The sequence below is a fragment of the Mycteria americana genome, chromosome 7 (genome assembly GCF_035582795.1).
Source record: "Mycteria americana isolate JAX WOST 10 ecotype Jacksonville Zoo and Gardens chromosome 7, USCA_MyAme_1.0, whole genome shotgun sequence".
NCBI classification, from domain to species: domain Eukaryota; kingdom Metazoa; phylum Chordata; class Aves; order Ciconiiformes; family Ciconiidae; genus Mycteria; species Mycteria americana.
In genome coordinates this window covers 57,813,625-57,830,595 of record NC_134371.1, presented here as the reverse complement: position 1 = coordinate 57,830,595, position 16,971 = coordinate 57,813,625, and the positions used below count along the sequence as shown (strand labels likewise).

General features: G+C 50.7%; 1 protein-coding gene across 8 annotated transcripts in view; it reads right to left on the bottom strand.

The window, feature by feature from the left end:
* Positions 1–16,971, bottom strand: part of PTPRF (protein tyrosine phosphatase receptor type F) — a 392,393-nt gene that overhangs the window by 59,823 nt on the left and 315,599 nt on the right. For all 8 annotated transcript variants that reach the window (XM_075508594.1, XM_075508595.1, XM_075508590.1 and 5 more), the window contains 6 exons: positions 15,678–15,947; positions 12,284–12,865; positions 11,581–11,714; positions 10,401–10,545; positions 4,723–5,028; positions 1,617–1,810 (listed from right to left, as the gene is read on the bottom strand). In XM_075508594.1, coding sequence (XP_075364709.1) covers positions 1,617–1,810; positions 4,723–5,028; positions 10,401–10,545; positions 11,581–11,714; positions 12,284–12,865; positions 15,678–15,947 — 1,631 coding nt within the window. The remainder of the gene's footprint in view (positions 1–1,616; positions 1,811–4,722; positions 5,029–10,400; positions 10,546–11,580; positions 11,715–12,283; positions 12,866–15,677; positions 15,948–16,971) is intronic.

Sequence of the window (16,971 nt, the reverse complement as noted above, 5' to 3'; positions counted from 1 at the left end):
TTCTCCCACGTAAATTCACCAAATATGAAAGACTGGTAAGTGGTCTGACAGGCCAGGAAACTCCAAGCAACTTGCCTCCTTAATGCACACATTCAAAATAATGCAAAATCCAGCACTCCTTGGAAAGTTTCTGGCTCTAGCATCCTCATTCCTGCACATTAGCATGGGGCTTCTCTCTCTGAAATGTATGAGTAAGGAGTGAAAGCAGAACTGGCTGGGTAAGCGTAAAATATTTGAAAACACCAACAAGAACAACATTGCCAACTTTGCCCACCTACGCTGGGGACCAACCCATTAACTCCAAACTCCAGCTGAACAACACAGCATCAATTGTTCAAACAACACAGAAGATTATATCCTCCTGGAATAAGTAAAGGGCAGTAAGCAGCTTTTCTAACGATTAAAATAAAGCAAGATCTGAAACATCAACAGAGACGTGCCCCAGACAACACTGCAAGGTTCCTCAAAGCATTTTCTCTAAGTTTTCCCCTTCCACATTATTACTGAGTTTTATCCTTCAGAATATGAATGGGGAGTAAAGCTGCCTCTGTGCAATGCACTCCCCACTGACAAACGTATAAATGATTCACAGCTGCGTTCAGGAGACAGATCAATTAATCGTTGCAGCTCTCCAGTATTTATATTGGGCATCATTCAAGCAAGCCAGCTCTGAATCGATTACTCATTGCTTCCAACAGCAGCAGATCCTGTACTTCATTTATACGATTATCTTTGTTGAGAACAGCATGGGTCATCCAGGACGAAGGACCCTTGCTCCAAAGAAGAGCTGTATTTCATCACAGACCAAAAACTTCCCTGGACCCTCGGAAAGAGGCAACTACGCACTGCTGGGCTCAGCAGAATGTATAACCATGCCTGGAGCACTGTGTGGGAACAGGGCCTCAGCTCACAGGAGTTCGCATAAATATGAGCAGAATGTTGTAAGGGGATTGCAGAGGGCAAAGTCATTTACAGGCAATGTGGGCCTACACCTCACTCTTCCCCCCCACCCTCTCCTCAGCCTCTCCCAGACTCAGCTGGCTTCACCTACAGTTTGGTTTCAAGAGGCACTGCAAGGTCAAGTCCCTGCCTTGCAAAAGCAGGAAGGAAGGGAGGCTTTGCTGAGGCAGAGGAGGGCTGCCCCACCTGGCATGTTGTGCCTGCCCACCGGTGCAGAGCCACCCCTGTGCCCCACAAGCAGGCAGCACCCGGTGGACTCTGCCGGGAGAGAAGCTTCGCCCTGAACATAGTCAGCAGCACAAAAGAAGCAGACTCAAGGCGTATTTAAAACTCTCCGACGGTTTACAACCTGACACAATTTGCTCCAGCTGGAGTCTGCACAGGACGTGCCAGGCAGAGAGGTACATTGGAGAAGGGGTAAAAGAGGAGCATTGTCCAATACATCGTATTTCCTACAGCAATCCTTTCCTGATTAAACTTTTTACCCATCTGTAAGCCACAGTTTAGGGATAAACTGTTCGCCTTGCTCAGACAGGGCTGAGTCCCACGCTCTGCAGCCGCAAGAGGAGGCCAATAAATACTTGGATGCAGCCAGCCTGGCCCTCTGTGGAGAGGGAAGGTGCTATGCCCGCCAGCCCGTGGTCCCCACACTGTACCTGTGCTTCTGACAGCATGACGTCCTTGATCACTGGCTGCCCTCGGGGCTCGTTGTTTTCCAGCTTCACATAGGTAACCTGGTACCCGCGGATCTGCCCGTGCTGCTTGTTGGAGATGGGCAGCTTCCAGCTCACCCGGATGGCCGTCGAATTCACAGACTCTACCTCCACCTTTCGTGGTGGGGCACTGGGCACTGTAACACACACAGGACGGACAGTTAGCAGGTACCACACAACCGCTGTCAGCTACCTCTCACTCCTTTGCTACCTTCCCTCCACCTCACTGCAAGGATGGCCCTGCTGGCATGAGTTCCCCGGTCATACTACAGTTTTCCAGTGTGACCACATCCCTGACCCTTTCCCAGCATCCAAACACTTTTGCTACTCTCAGCAGGAAAGAGCACGACTGTGATATGCAGGAGCACCCCTAATAAAAGCGACTGTGCTAGATCAGACCCAAGGTCTATCTATCCCCCTCTTGTCTCCAGCAGTAGGGGAGCAAGGAAGAATACAAGAATACAGCAGAATACAAAGAATACGGTAACCACCTGCAGCTCAGGGTGCCCTGCAGCAGAGGTAGGCATTTTGAAGCCTTCTTTGCATCCTGCCTGTCACAATACCTCCTCTCAGATCCCTCTGCGTACATCTAAACACAGTCCAGCAGCCCCAGGTAGCGCGACTGGGCACCGAGCCTGCCTCGCAGGGAGCCCTGGTACCTGCCACCAGCCAGAGTGCACAAACGCTCGTCCCTGTGACAGCAAGAGGTTAATGAGGGGGAAAAGCACCATCCTAAAACAATAACCCAGAGCTCAGAGACAGCAGTCACTGAACTCAGCCAGATAAAGGGGCCCGTGGGAATTGTGACAGCTCTGGGGACTGTATTTCATGCACGGCTAGCTGAATGCTTTTTGATAATAAAATGAAAAATTACACTGCCCAGAAAATATCAATTTTCTTGCAAGGTGAGGCCCGTTTAAAAATGTATTTATACCCTATTTACCATTTGGAAAAATTACCTCCTTATTACTTTTTGCTCTTGCATTGACTGTGACAAAAATGTCAATGCTAAAAAATTAGCTTCTCAGTTGCTCTTGGAAAGCTCCCTCCGTCTGAAGCAGCTGAGAGCAGAGGTGTGCACGCCCTGCGGTGGATACCGCTGCTACGTGACTGCCCGGTACCCAAGTGAAGGACCTGGGCTCCATCCTAGCGCCTCTACTGCAGGACCCCTTCCACCCTCCACTGCCTGGGAAAATCCAAGGGTTTGGAACCCTGTACGCCCCAATTCTCAACACAGCAAGAAATAATCAGTATTAGATAATTAGGGATGGATAGCTGACAAGCATAATGAGTATTGCTATTTCAACCAACTAGATGGGAAGAAAGAGCTACCCAGCAGGTAAGCACAGTTTTTAAGCCGCAGGGCAATTCATTATTTTCCCCAGATGTCCTTCTTAATTGTAGATAATTAAATAAAATAGAGAAAGGAGGAATGGAGCATTTTAGCACCATGAGGCCAGCTCAAGGTATGGGAATGGAGGGGGCTGTGCTTGAATAGTCACCACCTTCTGGCTGGAGCAGCCTACGCTGTAATCCACAATTCACTTAGTGCAGTGACCTTGCACAAGCCACAGGGCTCTCCTGCCCTAGCCAGACACCTGCCCACGCACACAGTTGGGAGTCCAAGCGAGAAACGAGATCCTCCCCGAGAACCAGACAGAAGCTGTGTGTCAAGCTGTGCTGGCAAGAGAAGGCAGGAGGCCTCGGCAGGACATGATACGGGGATGTTGTGGGGACACGAGAAGATGTGAATGGGAGCAGACCACAACGTTTCCAGGAACACTATCCTACCCCATTATGGGAAGTACGTGCTGCATCTGAAACCCAAACAGGGAAAGTTCAATTTGTTTTCAGATCACAGTTTAGCATTTCTCATTCCTTCATCATGGGTATCTACTGAGCACCAGCATGTCAGAGGGATATGAAATCACTCCTGACAGCAAAGCTGGAATGTCCAACCACGGTGCCTGAAAACTGAGAGAGCTTGTTGCGACATTTCTGGGGTAGCAGCTTCCCCTGGGCTACAACTCTGCTGAATGAGAACTGAAGCAAATACTACAGGCAGCAGGACACACACAGATGTGTTTGCCAGCCAGGAATGCAGTCAGCGAGCATTCCCAGACACCACTTCCAGAGCCACAGAGACGTGGGGGACAGTGGCAGCCCATTTAGGGAAACTGTAACATGTCTGGTTTCAATTTGCTACGCTGATTGGGCAATGCAGAGATCATCCTTTCTTTGCCTGGACGCTGCATCTCTTTCTTCTCCCATTAAATCTGCAGCTTCTGGGGTCAGCATGAAGCCATGGAAGCTCCTACTGTCACCCTGAGCTCTGGCACTTTCAAAGGAAATGGCTTAAGTCATGATGACATAACTGACAGCCTTGCTAATACAAAGCAATTTCTCTTTAAAGCTGTCGTATCCAGTAAAGTGTTCTGTACATGCGATATTCTGACTCTTGAGCGGAAGAGCAGATTTATATAAGCTGTGGCTTGCCTGGAAGCTGGGGCAGGAAGCAGCTTTCCTGCGATATCTACAAGTTTCAAATGGATTTCTTTTCCCCTCTTTAGTTTGCTGAATTTCAGGTCAACAAGTAAACTTTAAGTCCTGATCTCACAATGTGAGAGAAGCCTTCGGCTGGGAGAACTCACGTTACCTTCAGTAAAATGGAAACCACCACCAACCAAACACTAGAAAGCCAAAATGGCAAAGCAGTGTAATGCCTCCTCATGTGCACAGGAAGCACTGCTAGCACACACAGGACCCTTCTGGGACCACGCCGGGACATCTGACCCACAGCCTGGAGGCAGCCATCATATCAGAGCAAGGGCCAACAGAGCAATTCCCCTACCCCACTCCAGGGCAACCGTGGAGACCCACTCCCTGGAGCAGCTGACCAAAACGCTGCTCCTGACAGCCTCTAGTCCTGCTTGAAAAGCACTCCCAGGCCAATATCCTGACTCCTTTCCCCCCCTTTTCCAGCAACTCAGCTAGAAGAGTCCTGGTTACCCCAAGGCGGTAGCTGAAGGAGCTGTTCAGTAACACCTACCATCCTCGTCAGTGCGCACGTGCACGGGGATGCTCTCCGGTCCTGGCCCCACATCGGTGTGAGCCCTTACCCACACCTTGTACTCGGTCCATTTCTCCAGGTCCTTGATCTCCCAGCTGGAGTGCTCCCGTCCAATGCCATCCACCACATGCTTGGTGTTGTCATCTCCTTCCACTGCCTGGTACGCAATGGAGTACTGGGTGATGACCCCATTGCGGCTCTGGGCAGGCGGTGGCACCCAACTTACCCGGATGGTAGTGGAGCTGGTGCTTACACACTCGACTTCTTGGGGTGGGGCGGAAGGGGCTGGGGATAAATAAATGAAGTGGGGAGATGAAGGGAAATGAGTGGAAGGACAAACCAAAATGCATGGGGAACTTTTACCCAGCCAACTGAGCACTGAACATACACATGGAGATTCAGCCAGTAACTTCCTGGACAACTGTCTGCCTTCCTCACAGATCATCAAAGATGGCACTAGGGACAATTTGTGTTTGAAAGCCTGATGAACAGCATGGAGACAGAAGCGTTGTTCTGCATCAGAGAACACCTCTTCCCAAAGCAGTTCTGGACGCTCACTTTACCAAACACAACAAATGGCAGTAAAGGAAGGGGTGGCGGGGAGAGAGAGAGAGAGAGACTGGTAGGGACAAGAAAGATGCTTTCAGTGAAGATCTGAAGCAGATGGAAACCAGAAGAGGTAGGAAGCTACAGAAGGCAAGAGTGGCAGAAGGGGAAGCTCACACACCAGATTGCATGAAGGCTTGCAAAAGCCCGCTCCTAGACAAGTGGAGGAAACAACAGAGGGCAGGGAAAGCAGGTGACTGAGGTTGGCTGGAGTGTGTCCAGGCAGGGTTTGAAATCATGACCATCAGCTGTGAGCAGCACCCTGACCCGGGGGGAGCCAGGCACCATGTGGAAACAGGAGATAACATGATTGTGCTGCTTTGCATGTGTACCTAGCATCTGGGACTGACTGCTTCATGCCTGCCAAACTGGTTACCTGCCTCTGTAGCTTCCTGGCCTATGGAGCTGTACAGGGGAAGGTAGGCAGGTCTTCTCTCCTCCCAGGCAAAAAAACACCTGCAGTTTGCGTTAACTTCTAAGCCCCAGCAATCTTAACTGGCTGCAGGGGGAGAAATGGGATCTAGGCAGCAGATGCTTCTCATCGGGGTGAGGAACAGTCCTCTCCACACAGCATTGCTGGGGAAGAGCAGTGAAACAAATCTGGGGGGAGAAGTCAGGGACCAGGAAAGGAGACATGACCGAGGGCTGTGGCAACCTTGCAACAGGACAGCCGTTACACAAAGCAGGAGAAGGGAACAAAACAGACAAGTGCTCTGGAGATGCTCTGCTTTGCCCAGCATGTGAGCCCTCTCACAGCAGCAGCAGCCTCCTCTCATTTGGCCTCACTGCCCAGGGATGCTGCAGACATATCCTAGGACCTCCATTAACACAACAGCACAGCCACCCTGCAGAGGTGTTTGTGCTGCCCAGGCCATGCCTTGTGGCTGGCAGGGCACACACAAAGGGAAGGGGAGCTGCACTCAGGTGTTTCTCATGATGGTGGAAGCCTGGAGGAGGAAGGGAGGGAGCCTGCATGGTCGAAGAAGGCACAAGGGAGGTGGGTGCATTCCTGGGTGCTTGCACAGAAGGCAAGAGCCCTAACCAGAGAGGGCAGGGCACCACCACCAAAGACGCGCACACAGTTGCTCTAAGGCTAGGAAGCTGTCTGGCCAAGCAATAACGGAGTACAAGCTATCTTGCTTTGCCATGGCAGGTGAAAGGCTGCTTCCATTCTTCACTGCAACTGTAAACCTAGAAACGCCTGAAAAAAGACACGTGCCCTTCTCCATGCCGCGGTCCTTGAAGCCATCAGTGCACCAGAGCCAGCCTTCCAGGGGCAAAGGGACAAGCCTGCCTGCTCGTCACCTGTGCAAAGCCACACACAACCTATGTTACCCCAGATGGCAGCAGGGACCTCGGATAATTAAAGCACCCAACAACTGTGCCTTGGCTTTGCTGGGCATAGGATGGCAGTGGGAGAAGATCTGGGAAAGCTGGGGACAGCAGGACAATGTCACCAGGGACAATGTTACTGGTGACCTCTGCTTGCTGGGAACAAGGCCCACTTGCTTGCAGAGGCAGTCACAGGCTGCACATAACTCTTAGTGCCCACTTCTGTGCTTGGGGAGCAGGGCCCATCTCTGATGCCTGGGTTGGGGTGCCTGCAGAGAGGAAAGATGGAGGGAGAGCGAGCAGTGATGGAGCTGGGAGAGATGATGCCTGAGCAGAGTCAGGCTGCTGCTACGGGAGCTACACTGGAGGAAAGAGAAGTCAAAGCAATGCGTGGAAGCAAACAGTTGCCTATGTGAAGCAGGCAGAGTGGGAACAGCCCTGCCATCTGGTATACCATAATGGAGTAGGGGTAGAAAAACCTCACACTCTTTTGGTTAACCAGCAGAGAAGTGGCAGGGAAGAGAGCAGGAAGATATAGCACCAAAGCAACACCAAGACTGAATTCAGGGAGGGCATAAGTAGACACAGCACCTGGTGGCATCCCTCAGAGGGAACAGGTGAGACATACGGAGCTTGGCAAGCCTTTCCTTTGCCACTGTCTGTAGAGAGGGCCTTCACAGAAGAGACCTGCTCTGGCTTTGGGCCTCCACAGCATCCCTTGGGATGCAGCAGTGAGCTCCTTCTCCAAAGGCAGCTTTGGCTGGCAGCGTGAGCAGGTCAAACGTTGGCTGTTGACTGGGTAAGAGTCACACACATGATGTGCAAGGCAAAAACTCAGATTAACACTTAAAGAAAGCAAAATAAAACTTGATAACATGAGCAGGGTCAACTTAAAATGCACAAGGAGTGGAAGTGTCCCTCCTGGGGCCAGCAAAGAGCAGACTGGGTGGCCAGCATGCACCCACATAGGCAGAGGCACACACACGCGCACTGTGCGAGCCTCTGCTGCCTCCAGGCTCCTCACACCGGCCTCCCCCGCTGGCCCACAGCAGCCCTGTGCACCCATCCAACCCACCTACTCCTTAAGGTAGGGAAAAGGCAGCCTCAAGACCCACCTTCGTATTTCAAGTGAGAACAGCATTTTAATGCTGAGGCCTGATGGGGACAGAGCTGACGCTCCTTTCCTGCATCATACTGTTTGCCTGAGGCACTGCAAACTCCCCCGTGCTCCTCAGGCCCTCAAAGCAGCATTGCCTGTACTTTTTGCAGGGTGCCCAGCAACTAAGCAAGCAGCTTAGCAGGAAAGGCAGCCCAGAAGGCAGCTGTCTTCTCAGGAGATGGGGTCCAAGCTGTGCTGCTGGAAGGGTGCAAAGGGGCACTACATCCCTCTGGCCTTCCCGGACAAGCACCCCTACCACTCCTGAGCAGGGATGCCACAAGAAAAGCCCAGCAGCAGCAATACGGATGTCCTTCTCCCAGCCCATTAGTGACTCATTAGTGATGATGTGCCTCCTACCTTACCCTTGTCTGGTTTGTCAGGGCCAGGAATAGCACCTGAAAACAGGCTCTTTGGAAAGCAGGAGTCTGACTGCTCCTGCAGTTTGTGTCCCACCTGAACATGTCAACCTCCAAGATCTAACAGCCTTTCTCAGCGCATCCAGATGGAAGAGTGCAGGAAGGTGACCAATTTGAAGCTGGGAGCAACAGTCTTTCTAGATTAGTAAGTTCTAAGGCCACAGGGGACCAATCCAACCGTCTAGCATGAGGTGTTGTTAAGTGCAGACCAAAGAATTTCTGTCTGGAAGTTGTGCATTGTTCACACAACTTCTGCCGAGCTAAAGCAGAGCTTTCTGAAAGACCTACTTGACTTTGAGACCCCCAGTACCCAAGAATCCACTCTGCCCTGGGACTGTTCAGCCAGTGGTTTGTCACCCTCGCTGAATAGCCCAGTAGTAACTGCCAAGGACTTTTCTTATAGAATAGAGTGCCATCAGAAATCTTCTCAAGTAGGGGCCTGTAAACCAAGACCCAGTCACTTCTTGGATAAATCGAAGAACTCTTAGGCCCCTCAATGTAAGCAGGGTTTCACTGGTCAAACCAAGGCATTCCTGTGGCTTTTGGCTAAATCTCTGCCAGCCTGTCCACATCTCTCTTACTGAACAGATGCCAGAGCCAGTCAGCTACTGCTCCACTGGCCATTGAAAAGACAACCTTAAAAACAGACAGGTATGAGATCCCCTCTGAGCAGACAGCATGTGAAGTAGGTCACGGGAAGATGTCTGCCTTGAAGAGTCCACGAAGCAAAGGTTTCTCTTACTTGGACTGTTGTGAGACTCTGAAGGACTCATTTATGCATAGAGCTGTCTCTGATTAAGTGTGTTCAAGGATAAGAGCATCCACTGATGGAATTAATTTAAGTGGCAGGAGAGTTGCTTCAACCTTTGCCCATCAATACAAAAGCTATCTGAAATAGGTATACAAATCCCCACACTCAGAATTTGTTCTCAATGTTCAAATATTTATAACTGCATGATCTGAACCTCTCTCCATTTTCATACCTGTCCATCGTGCAGCACTAAGACACCGTTGGCTCACTTAACGAGGTGGAGGAATCCCTGCGACTGATATGTTAATAAACCTTAGTTTTCCTCAAAGAGAAGGTCGTTCCAGTAGTGAGCAGAGCTGCTCTCCCCTTCCTGAGCTCCTTTTCTAATGGCCATCTCAGGCTCTCGGCTGCTGTGCCTGCTGGCGCCCTCCCTGCAGGGAAGAAGGCTGGCTGCCTTTGCCAACTGCTCACCCCACATAGCTAGTAAATCCCAGACAGACGGTGCTAACGGAAATGTCTTTTTCCCCCCCCTTTTAATGCTCTTTGCATAATGGCAAGCCCAAAAATAGTTAGTGAAAACGAGCTTATCGCAGGGCCCTTTGATAGCCCTAATCTGCTTATGCTCAGCACTTTGAGCTGCCAATCAGAGCAATGCGAACTCCTGCTCTGTGATCACATGGGGCAGAGCAAGGATGAAAGTGATATTGCCTGGGTCACCTCATTATCTAGCCTCTCTATTAACTCGGCTGCAGCTTGTTCTGGTTTCCCCTAGCACTGCAGTCCCAGAAGCAGCAGCCTCACTTGCTCACGTAACCCAGGCAAGCAGCCACTTTCCCAAACTGACTCCTCCAGCTGCCTGACAGCCACAGGCACATCTGGCCACAAAGGATGCCTCACATTGCAATCAAGTGTATGGACCAGTTAAGAACCCCTGCAGAAGCAAGGCAGCTGGAATGGGGAGTGAAGGGGTGAAAATCCAATGGTTTGGAGACAGTTACATTTAGAGCCAAACACCCATATGCTGCCTGTCCAGACAGCTTGTCTGCATGGGAGTGAATTCATAGAGATGCATAAACCCACTCAAATCAACCTCTCCAAAGCAATTTCCCAGCCTGTTTCAATCTTCCATCAGTTTTTATGAATCTACCCTTAGGGAAAGGCAGCATGATCAAAGGACATGAAGAAAGAACTTACCACTTGGGTGCACCCCCTCTGCCAAAGAGCCCTGATCCAGAACCCCAGCTGACTTTCCCCATTACACCCTTTAGCAAACTGCCTGCCGGCATCCCTGCAGACCCATAAGGGCAGAGGCATTGAGCTACTCTGTGCCCAGGCGATGGAAACTGGACTGCTTTTGCTTTGTCTTCAGTAGTGCAGAGTGTCAGAAACTTACTGGATTGGGCAGTTCTGGCTTCGATCGTCGGGGTGTAGACTCCTACCCCCAGCTCTGAGCGGGCACCCAGACGGAACTTATACAGCGTGTCTGGTTTGAGACCTTCCACAGCATATGAGGAGGTTGGGTCAAACTCCACCTTTTGCTGGCAAATAAAAGGAAACACAGATTATTTGGAGTAGTTGGAGAATACAGAGAAGCTGGTGCTCAGCTCCCAATGCCAAGGGAATAGGCAGCCCCGTCACCCATTCTGGCCCCACAGAAAGTCACAGCCATGCTGCCAAACCTGTTGCAGTCCTGCAGGACTCCAAGACATGGAGCTTTCTGGGAGAAATACAAGGACTCTGCAGGGAAGCAGACCCCTCTTACAGCCAGGCTGCACTGCCTGGGGTCCAGACTGCACTCGCTGCTTGACAGCGTTGTGGGAATGCTGGGTCTAGCTACACAGTTCAGACGAGGGGCACAGGACACACGAGTTTGTTTCCTCCCAACAGACAGTCTCTGCTTGTGAAACAGAGCAAAGCCCTTGTCCTGGAGTAGTTGGCATCTCTAATACACCTAAACAGTGCTGGTAAAGGACTTGTTTTGCTGCCACTTCACCTGGAGGGCACTTATTTCTGGCAGCTCTCATGCCACTATAAATACGGGAGGAAGAGAGGTCCTGTGATGCTGCCATGGCACGGTTCTCACTGTGGTGCCCTGCAGCCAGCACTACTTCTGATATATTGAGAGCTGGATTTCTTTTAGGGACCTGACAGTAAATGTAGAAGGGCTCTCTCTAGGCCACCCCCAATCTGCTCCTTAAGTGGAACCAGTCCCGGAGCCGCCGACAAATTTTGGATGCCATTTCAGACCCCCTTGGAAGCCCTACTGGCCTTCACAACTGTTTAAAGGCATCAGCAGTAAGGATGCCTTAGGGATGGTGTTATGGTATTCTGGAGCCTTTCCAGTCCCAAACCAGTCACTAGCTACTTTGCTGGGTATCAACAAGCACTGCTGAGGTCACTTACCCAGAAGCCAGATGGAGATTGCCATACTCCTATCACACACCCATGAGACAGAAGAAACATGGAGAAGAAACAGTCCCTTTGCCACCCCAACTCACGCAGACACCCTTCCCAAGCTGCTGAATTGTGATGTCTGGCCCCAGGTGCTGCTGACACAGAGGCAGGATCCTCACCTGAGTGCCATCCTCCCCTTCCCAGTACAGCAGCTCGTATTTGGTAATGCGTTCCTGAGAGGCAGGCAGCCACGTCAACAGGATGCGGGTATCAGACTCTGCTTCTGCCTGGAAGTCAGCTGGCTGGGCGGGAACTGGGGACCAAACACATGGTTAGTGCCAGGAGGCAGATGCAGGGAAAGGAGTCACACGGCTTTGCAGAGTCCGCATGTCACCTTGCGAGGATTCTCTTTCATTCCTTCTGGACCCTCCCCTTCTTCCCTCTCCCCTGTACTGTGCTCTTGGAACAACCCAGGCAACAAGCAAGCACCTCTGGGACCCAGGCAGGTGACTATGGGAATTACGCTCACTTCCAGCCCCGACTGTATCCCAGCTCCTTCCTTCCACATGTGTGCTCAGACCCCAGAAGGGCCCGGCACAGTTCCATAGGTGCCGACATCCCTGTCCAGGACCTTGTGTCACATTTTTAGCCCCTGTATCCCAAACAAAACTGTGGCCTGTGTTACTTGTGCAGAGATTGATACCAACTCCTCAGGACAAGCTGACAGCCTAAATCTGACGGCTGTGTGGTGGGGATGCCACTCTGACATGCAACCATTTGAGCACCAAGTGCAGTTGCGATACCTGATGCAGATCAGACACACAGCTGAGGTGCACACCACTGGGGTGGACACGGAGCTGCGACAGCTCTCTCCGTACGTACCCCCTTGCTGCGTTTTGACCTGGATGATGTCCGAGGGGGGCCCGTCGCCCACTGAAGTAAAGGCCAGGACGCGGATGCTGTACGTGGTCCCTGTGATGAGGCTTCCCACGGTAGTGAGGTGGCTGTCGTCAGTGTTGTGTTTCTGCCACATGCTCAAAGGCAGATGTGGGTCGGTGGTATAGTAAACGCGGTACCCTCGGATCTGTCCGTTTGGCTCCTCCGGCTGCTCCCACTGGACCAGCATGGTGCTGGCGCTCAGCATCCGTGCCTGGACTTTGAGGGGTGGACTTGAAGGAGCTTGCTCTCCTGTCCGGGCCTCGACCAGCTCACTGGGGGGACCCCTGCCAATGTTATTGACTGCGATGACCCGGAACTCATACTCCGAGAAGGGGCTGAGCCCACCTATGCTATAGCGGGTTGTTGCCACACCATCCACCTCCTGGAACTGACCCTCCAAGGATTTGGGCTTGTACTGGATGACATAATATGAAATGGGGTCAGAGTTGCCCGAATCCCAGGTGAGGGTCACGCTGGTAGCTGTCGTTTCAGTCACTAATGGCTCTGTTGGAGGTTTTGGCAGTGCTGCAATTGGAAGGCAGAGAGGTGTGATTTAAATAATTCAGTCAGCTCAAACCCTGCAATGTGCACGGGGATAAAAATGGAGCTGCCACCTCCCATTAACATTCTTCTTTAAAAGGCAGAAATCATTTCATACTCTAGAACATGCATTTTTATATTACCATATATCGCTTGAAGTGGTTCTTAATGGAAGGATAAACAGAGCAATCATGTTATTAGACGTGCTTGACGCACTTCCCAGCAGCAGGCTAAATAAAGGTAATTCAACGGGGATGCAGGAATGTTTCTGTCATGGGGGTTCAGCTGGCAGTGGGAAGGTGCTTGCTGGGCTGGGCTGGCCCCAGAAGCCAGGTGTACAGCTAATTTACAAAGGGATACAGTAAAGCAATCAGAGCACCACAGGTAATCTGGAGCTATGCTCCTGCTTCCACAGAGACAGCATCGTAGGCCATAGGGAGTTCATGGACAGTGCTGTTAGATGGGTTGATGGGGGAATGCCTTGTAAGTATTACAGTACATGCAGGAGGGATACAGCCAGAGAAATTACCAACTTTCACATCCACTATTTCACTGGATGGTGTGTCAAACTGCAACCAGACAATAAACTGTTACACAAAAACTCTGTGACGCTGACATCTCCGAAGTGTTAATGAGAACACGACTACTGCAAGCAAACGTTTCCAGATTTGCCATTTTACCAAAAGAACAAAGAAAGAGAATGAGTGCGTGTGAGAGAGATTTGCAGAGTACACAAATACTTTAAAACAATGACTGAATTAAAGTCTACAGTAAGTTTAAACCTCCTACGAACCACTCTAGTTAAAGTTATTAGTGACTTGTAATGCAGCTGTGCTTGACGAGGAACAAGGAAAACTGCTCAGCCCAAATTACGATCCTCAAGTACTTCATTCTTTGGCAAAGCCATCAGGTTTCAGTTTCCATGTGGTTCAGTTGAGGGCAGGCTCTTTAGCACAGGAGCATGCCTGCTCCGAGTGCTGGGGAGGATGCCTTTTCCAGTGCTACCGTTACATGAATACTGACAAAATCGGTGAGGGCTGAACTGGCATGGTTGGGAAGGGCACACAACCCACAACCAGACACCACACTCCTACCCATGGAGGACTCAGGGAGGCCAAACACACGCTGCCCAATATTGCAGCCTGAAGCAACACATTTCCTAGAGCATCCAAGAAATTGGCAGTCTCCCTCAGGCTTTCAAGGACAGATGACACTCATCCACCCCTTCCTTTGGAGAGCCACAAGCTTGACTCTTGCCAGCTCTTGGGCGTGCAGCCAGCATGTGAACAAGGGGCAGGTCTGGTACCTTCAATCCACTTACTGCAATCAGCTCTGTGTCATCTTGCTTCTCCTGTCTGCCCTGCAAACGGTCTACTTTCCAGCAAGCACAGGAGAAGCAATACTGGGTGAAGGAGTTAGGGACAGAGGCAGTAAGATATCCAGAGTGAAGGTGCAGAAAAGACAGACAGAGAAACAAGGAGGAAGGCAAAGGGCTAAAGGAGCTGAGCAGACCGCTCCCTGTCCTGGGATGGCAGTGGGCATCACGTCAGCCAAAGAGGGAGCGAGGCAGAGTCATCCCAGGTACAAAGAGGTAAATACTGGGAACCATCAGTGCAATGGTGCAGTTCCCACCTCCTCCCTCCACGTCTAAACCACATCCCCCATCATGCCGCTTCCTTCCGTACATTCTTGGGTATGTACTATAACCAAGGCAAGCCCTGTGCTCTGTAAGAAAACAGGGGCTGGAAAAGGTACTGACTAGCAGGTGCTGTGAGTAAAGGGAGAGGTGTGGCTAAGGTTAAAAGCATCCTCTGACTAGCACCAGGGAAAAGAGAATTTGCTGCTAATCTCCAGGTCAGAGAGGGCTAACACTCAATTCTGTGATTTGTTCAAGCAGGGACTGGGTGCGGTCTGCAGGTGGCCATAGTGCAGGAGGGGGCCTGCAAGAACAGACAGCCTCAAAAGATGACATATCTGTGGAAATCTGAGCTACAAATCAACTGCAAGGAGAGGAGGAAAGGGATAGTGTGGACCTGCTTGGCCCCAGATGGGAAAAGCAGGACATGTACTTCAGCCTCCTGTTAGGGAGCTGTCTGGGTGGGCTGCCCTGCACCCAGTGGTCAACAATCAGCAATAACGTCCTCTCTGGGGCAAAGCTACCTGTGAAACAGCAGCAGGAAGCATGCCTTAAGGACAGCAACAAAAGAAAGAGATAGGGAAAGAGGAAGAGCAGTAAGGGAAAAAAGAAAATTGACAGAGGAATATGCAACAATTTTAAAATAAACGTGTATAGCTCCTCCCTGCAGTGGGGGAGGATGCTCATTCTGGTGAGGCCCACAGACACTTCACATTGCTGGGATTAACCTTCTTGTCCTGCCCTTACTGCAAGAGGACATGTCTGTGCAAACAGCTCTCTGACTACAGATATCCACAGACCCCTGCCCCAGCACAGCCTGTGGCTGGCCGCTGTGCTGAGCTGATCCTGCTGATGCATGGAACAAGCCAGAAATTCCTGGGATGAGCACGGACTCCATGAGTTTCTCTTGTGGCATAACAGGGACCCAGCCTGACACAAGCCTGTCTCCCATCATGCCACATGTAGGGAGAGAGGAAATGACCTCCAAAGCAAATACTATACTGTGAGCAGGAAAAAAAGAAGTTGAGGGTTTGGGAACCTCCCTTGCAAGGTGGAAAAGTCACAGGAGACTGCAGTCACTTGGCTGCACCCAAAAACACTTTGGCAAAGGGCTACACCGTTGAAACCCAAGTAGGAGCACCACAAGGAATAATTCCTTACCTTTGACAGTGATCTGGGCGGTGGCTTCGATCATGCCAAGAGAGGAGATGGCCACGCAGGTGTAGTTGGCAGACTGCACGATGTTATTCAGCTCCAGGACATTCCTACCGACAGGCATCTCATCCTCTTTGGTCAGTTCCTCCACACCAGCCATCCACTTCACATAGGGCATCGGAGCACCTACTGCCACGCATGTGAGGTTCACGCTCCCCCCAGGCATCACCTCGTGGTTGCTCGGAGGGATAGAGAATCGAGGAGCAACACGCCGCACTGCAACAAGGAGGAGACAGCTAGTAGGGTCACAGAACCAGCAGAGAGCACTCAGTTGCATTGCAGGGGTACGTGAGGGGGGTTCAACATTTTTGCCTGTCTATCCCTCGGGACAGATAAAATGAAGTGCAAAAGCTCTTCACTGCTTTGCCAAATTGTACACACTTTGCTCTCCTTCCTTAGCCATTGGCATCTTATTAGAAGAACTCATTAAGGGATGGCTCAATCCATTCCCTCCAAACATAGCCTTTTGAAATCATATTACTAACATGAAACATTCCTCCATTTAAATTACATCTCTCTAATTAGAGAGCATGCACAAATGCCAGTCACACACTCTCTCTGTGCAGGGCCCACTGAAGCTCTGCAAAACCGAATTACCTGCTCAATTTATTAGCTCTAAAGTAAAGCAACTCGTCCCCTAAACCTCGCAGGGTTTGGGCAGGAGCAGCAGAAGGGTTTCTTTCTGAATTAGCACACGTGTGCTGCTAAATAAAACATAATTCCTTTCAAAATGTAACTCAGGTTCTACCTTGGCTCAGAAAAAATAGTCACCAGAGCTGCATGACATTGTCAGGGCCTGAACAGATCACCTTGCTGGGCAGGAGAGAACTAATCCTGACAGATGTGAGATCATATCCATTTTGACAGAAGAGAGCTGGGCTGGCAGAAGCCTCCCCACCTTTGTGGCAGCACTTCGGGAGATGTATTCCTTCTTATTTCATTGCACAGCTTCTCTTCATATCAATCCCTTGCTGGGTATTTCATTCAAGACTTATTTGTAAGCAACTCTCAGCTACAATAAAGCTCTAAAGCTGCCTGCCATATGCATTCCCGTCAGGAAAATGACACTGAGAAATGAGGCCCCTTCTTCAGGGTTAGTGTTATGGGCCTATTTAAGCAAGGGTAGAGAAACAACTGTGCTCGGTAAATCTTTGTCTCCTCTGGGCAAGCTCATTTTAGTCTGTAGTTAACAAGGGAAACTGCTCAAACGTGTCTTGCCCAGCAGCCCTGCTCTCTTCTG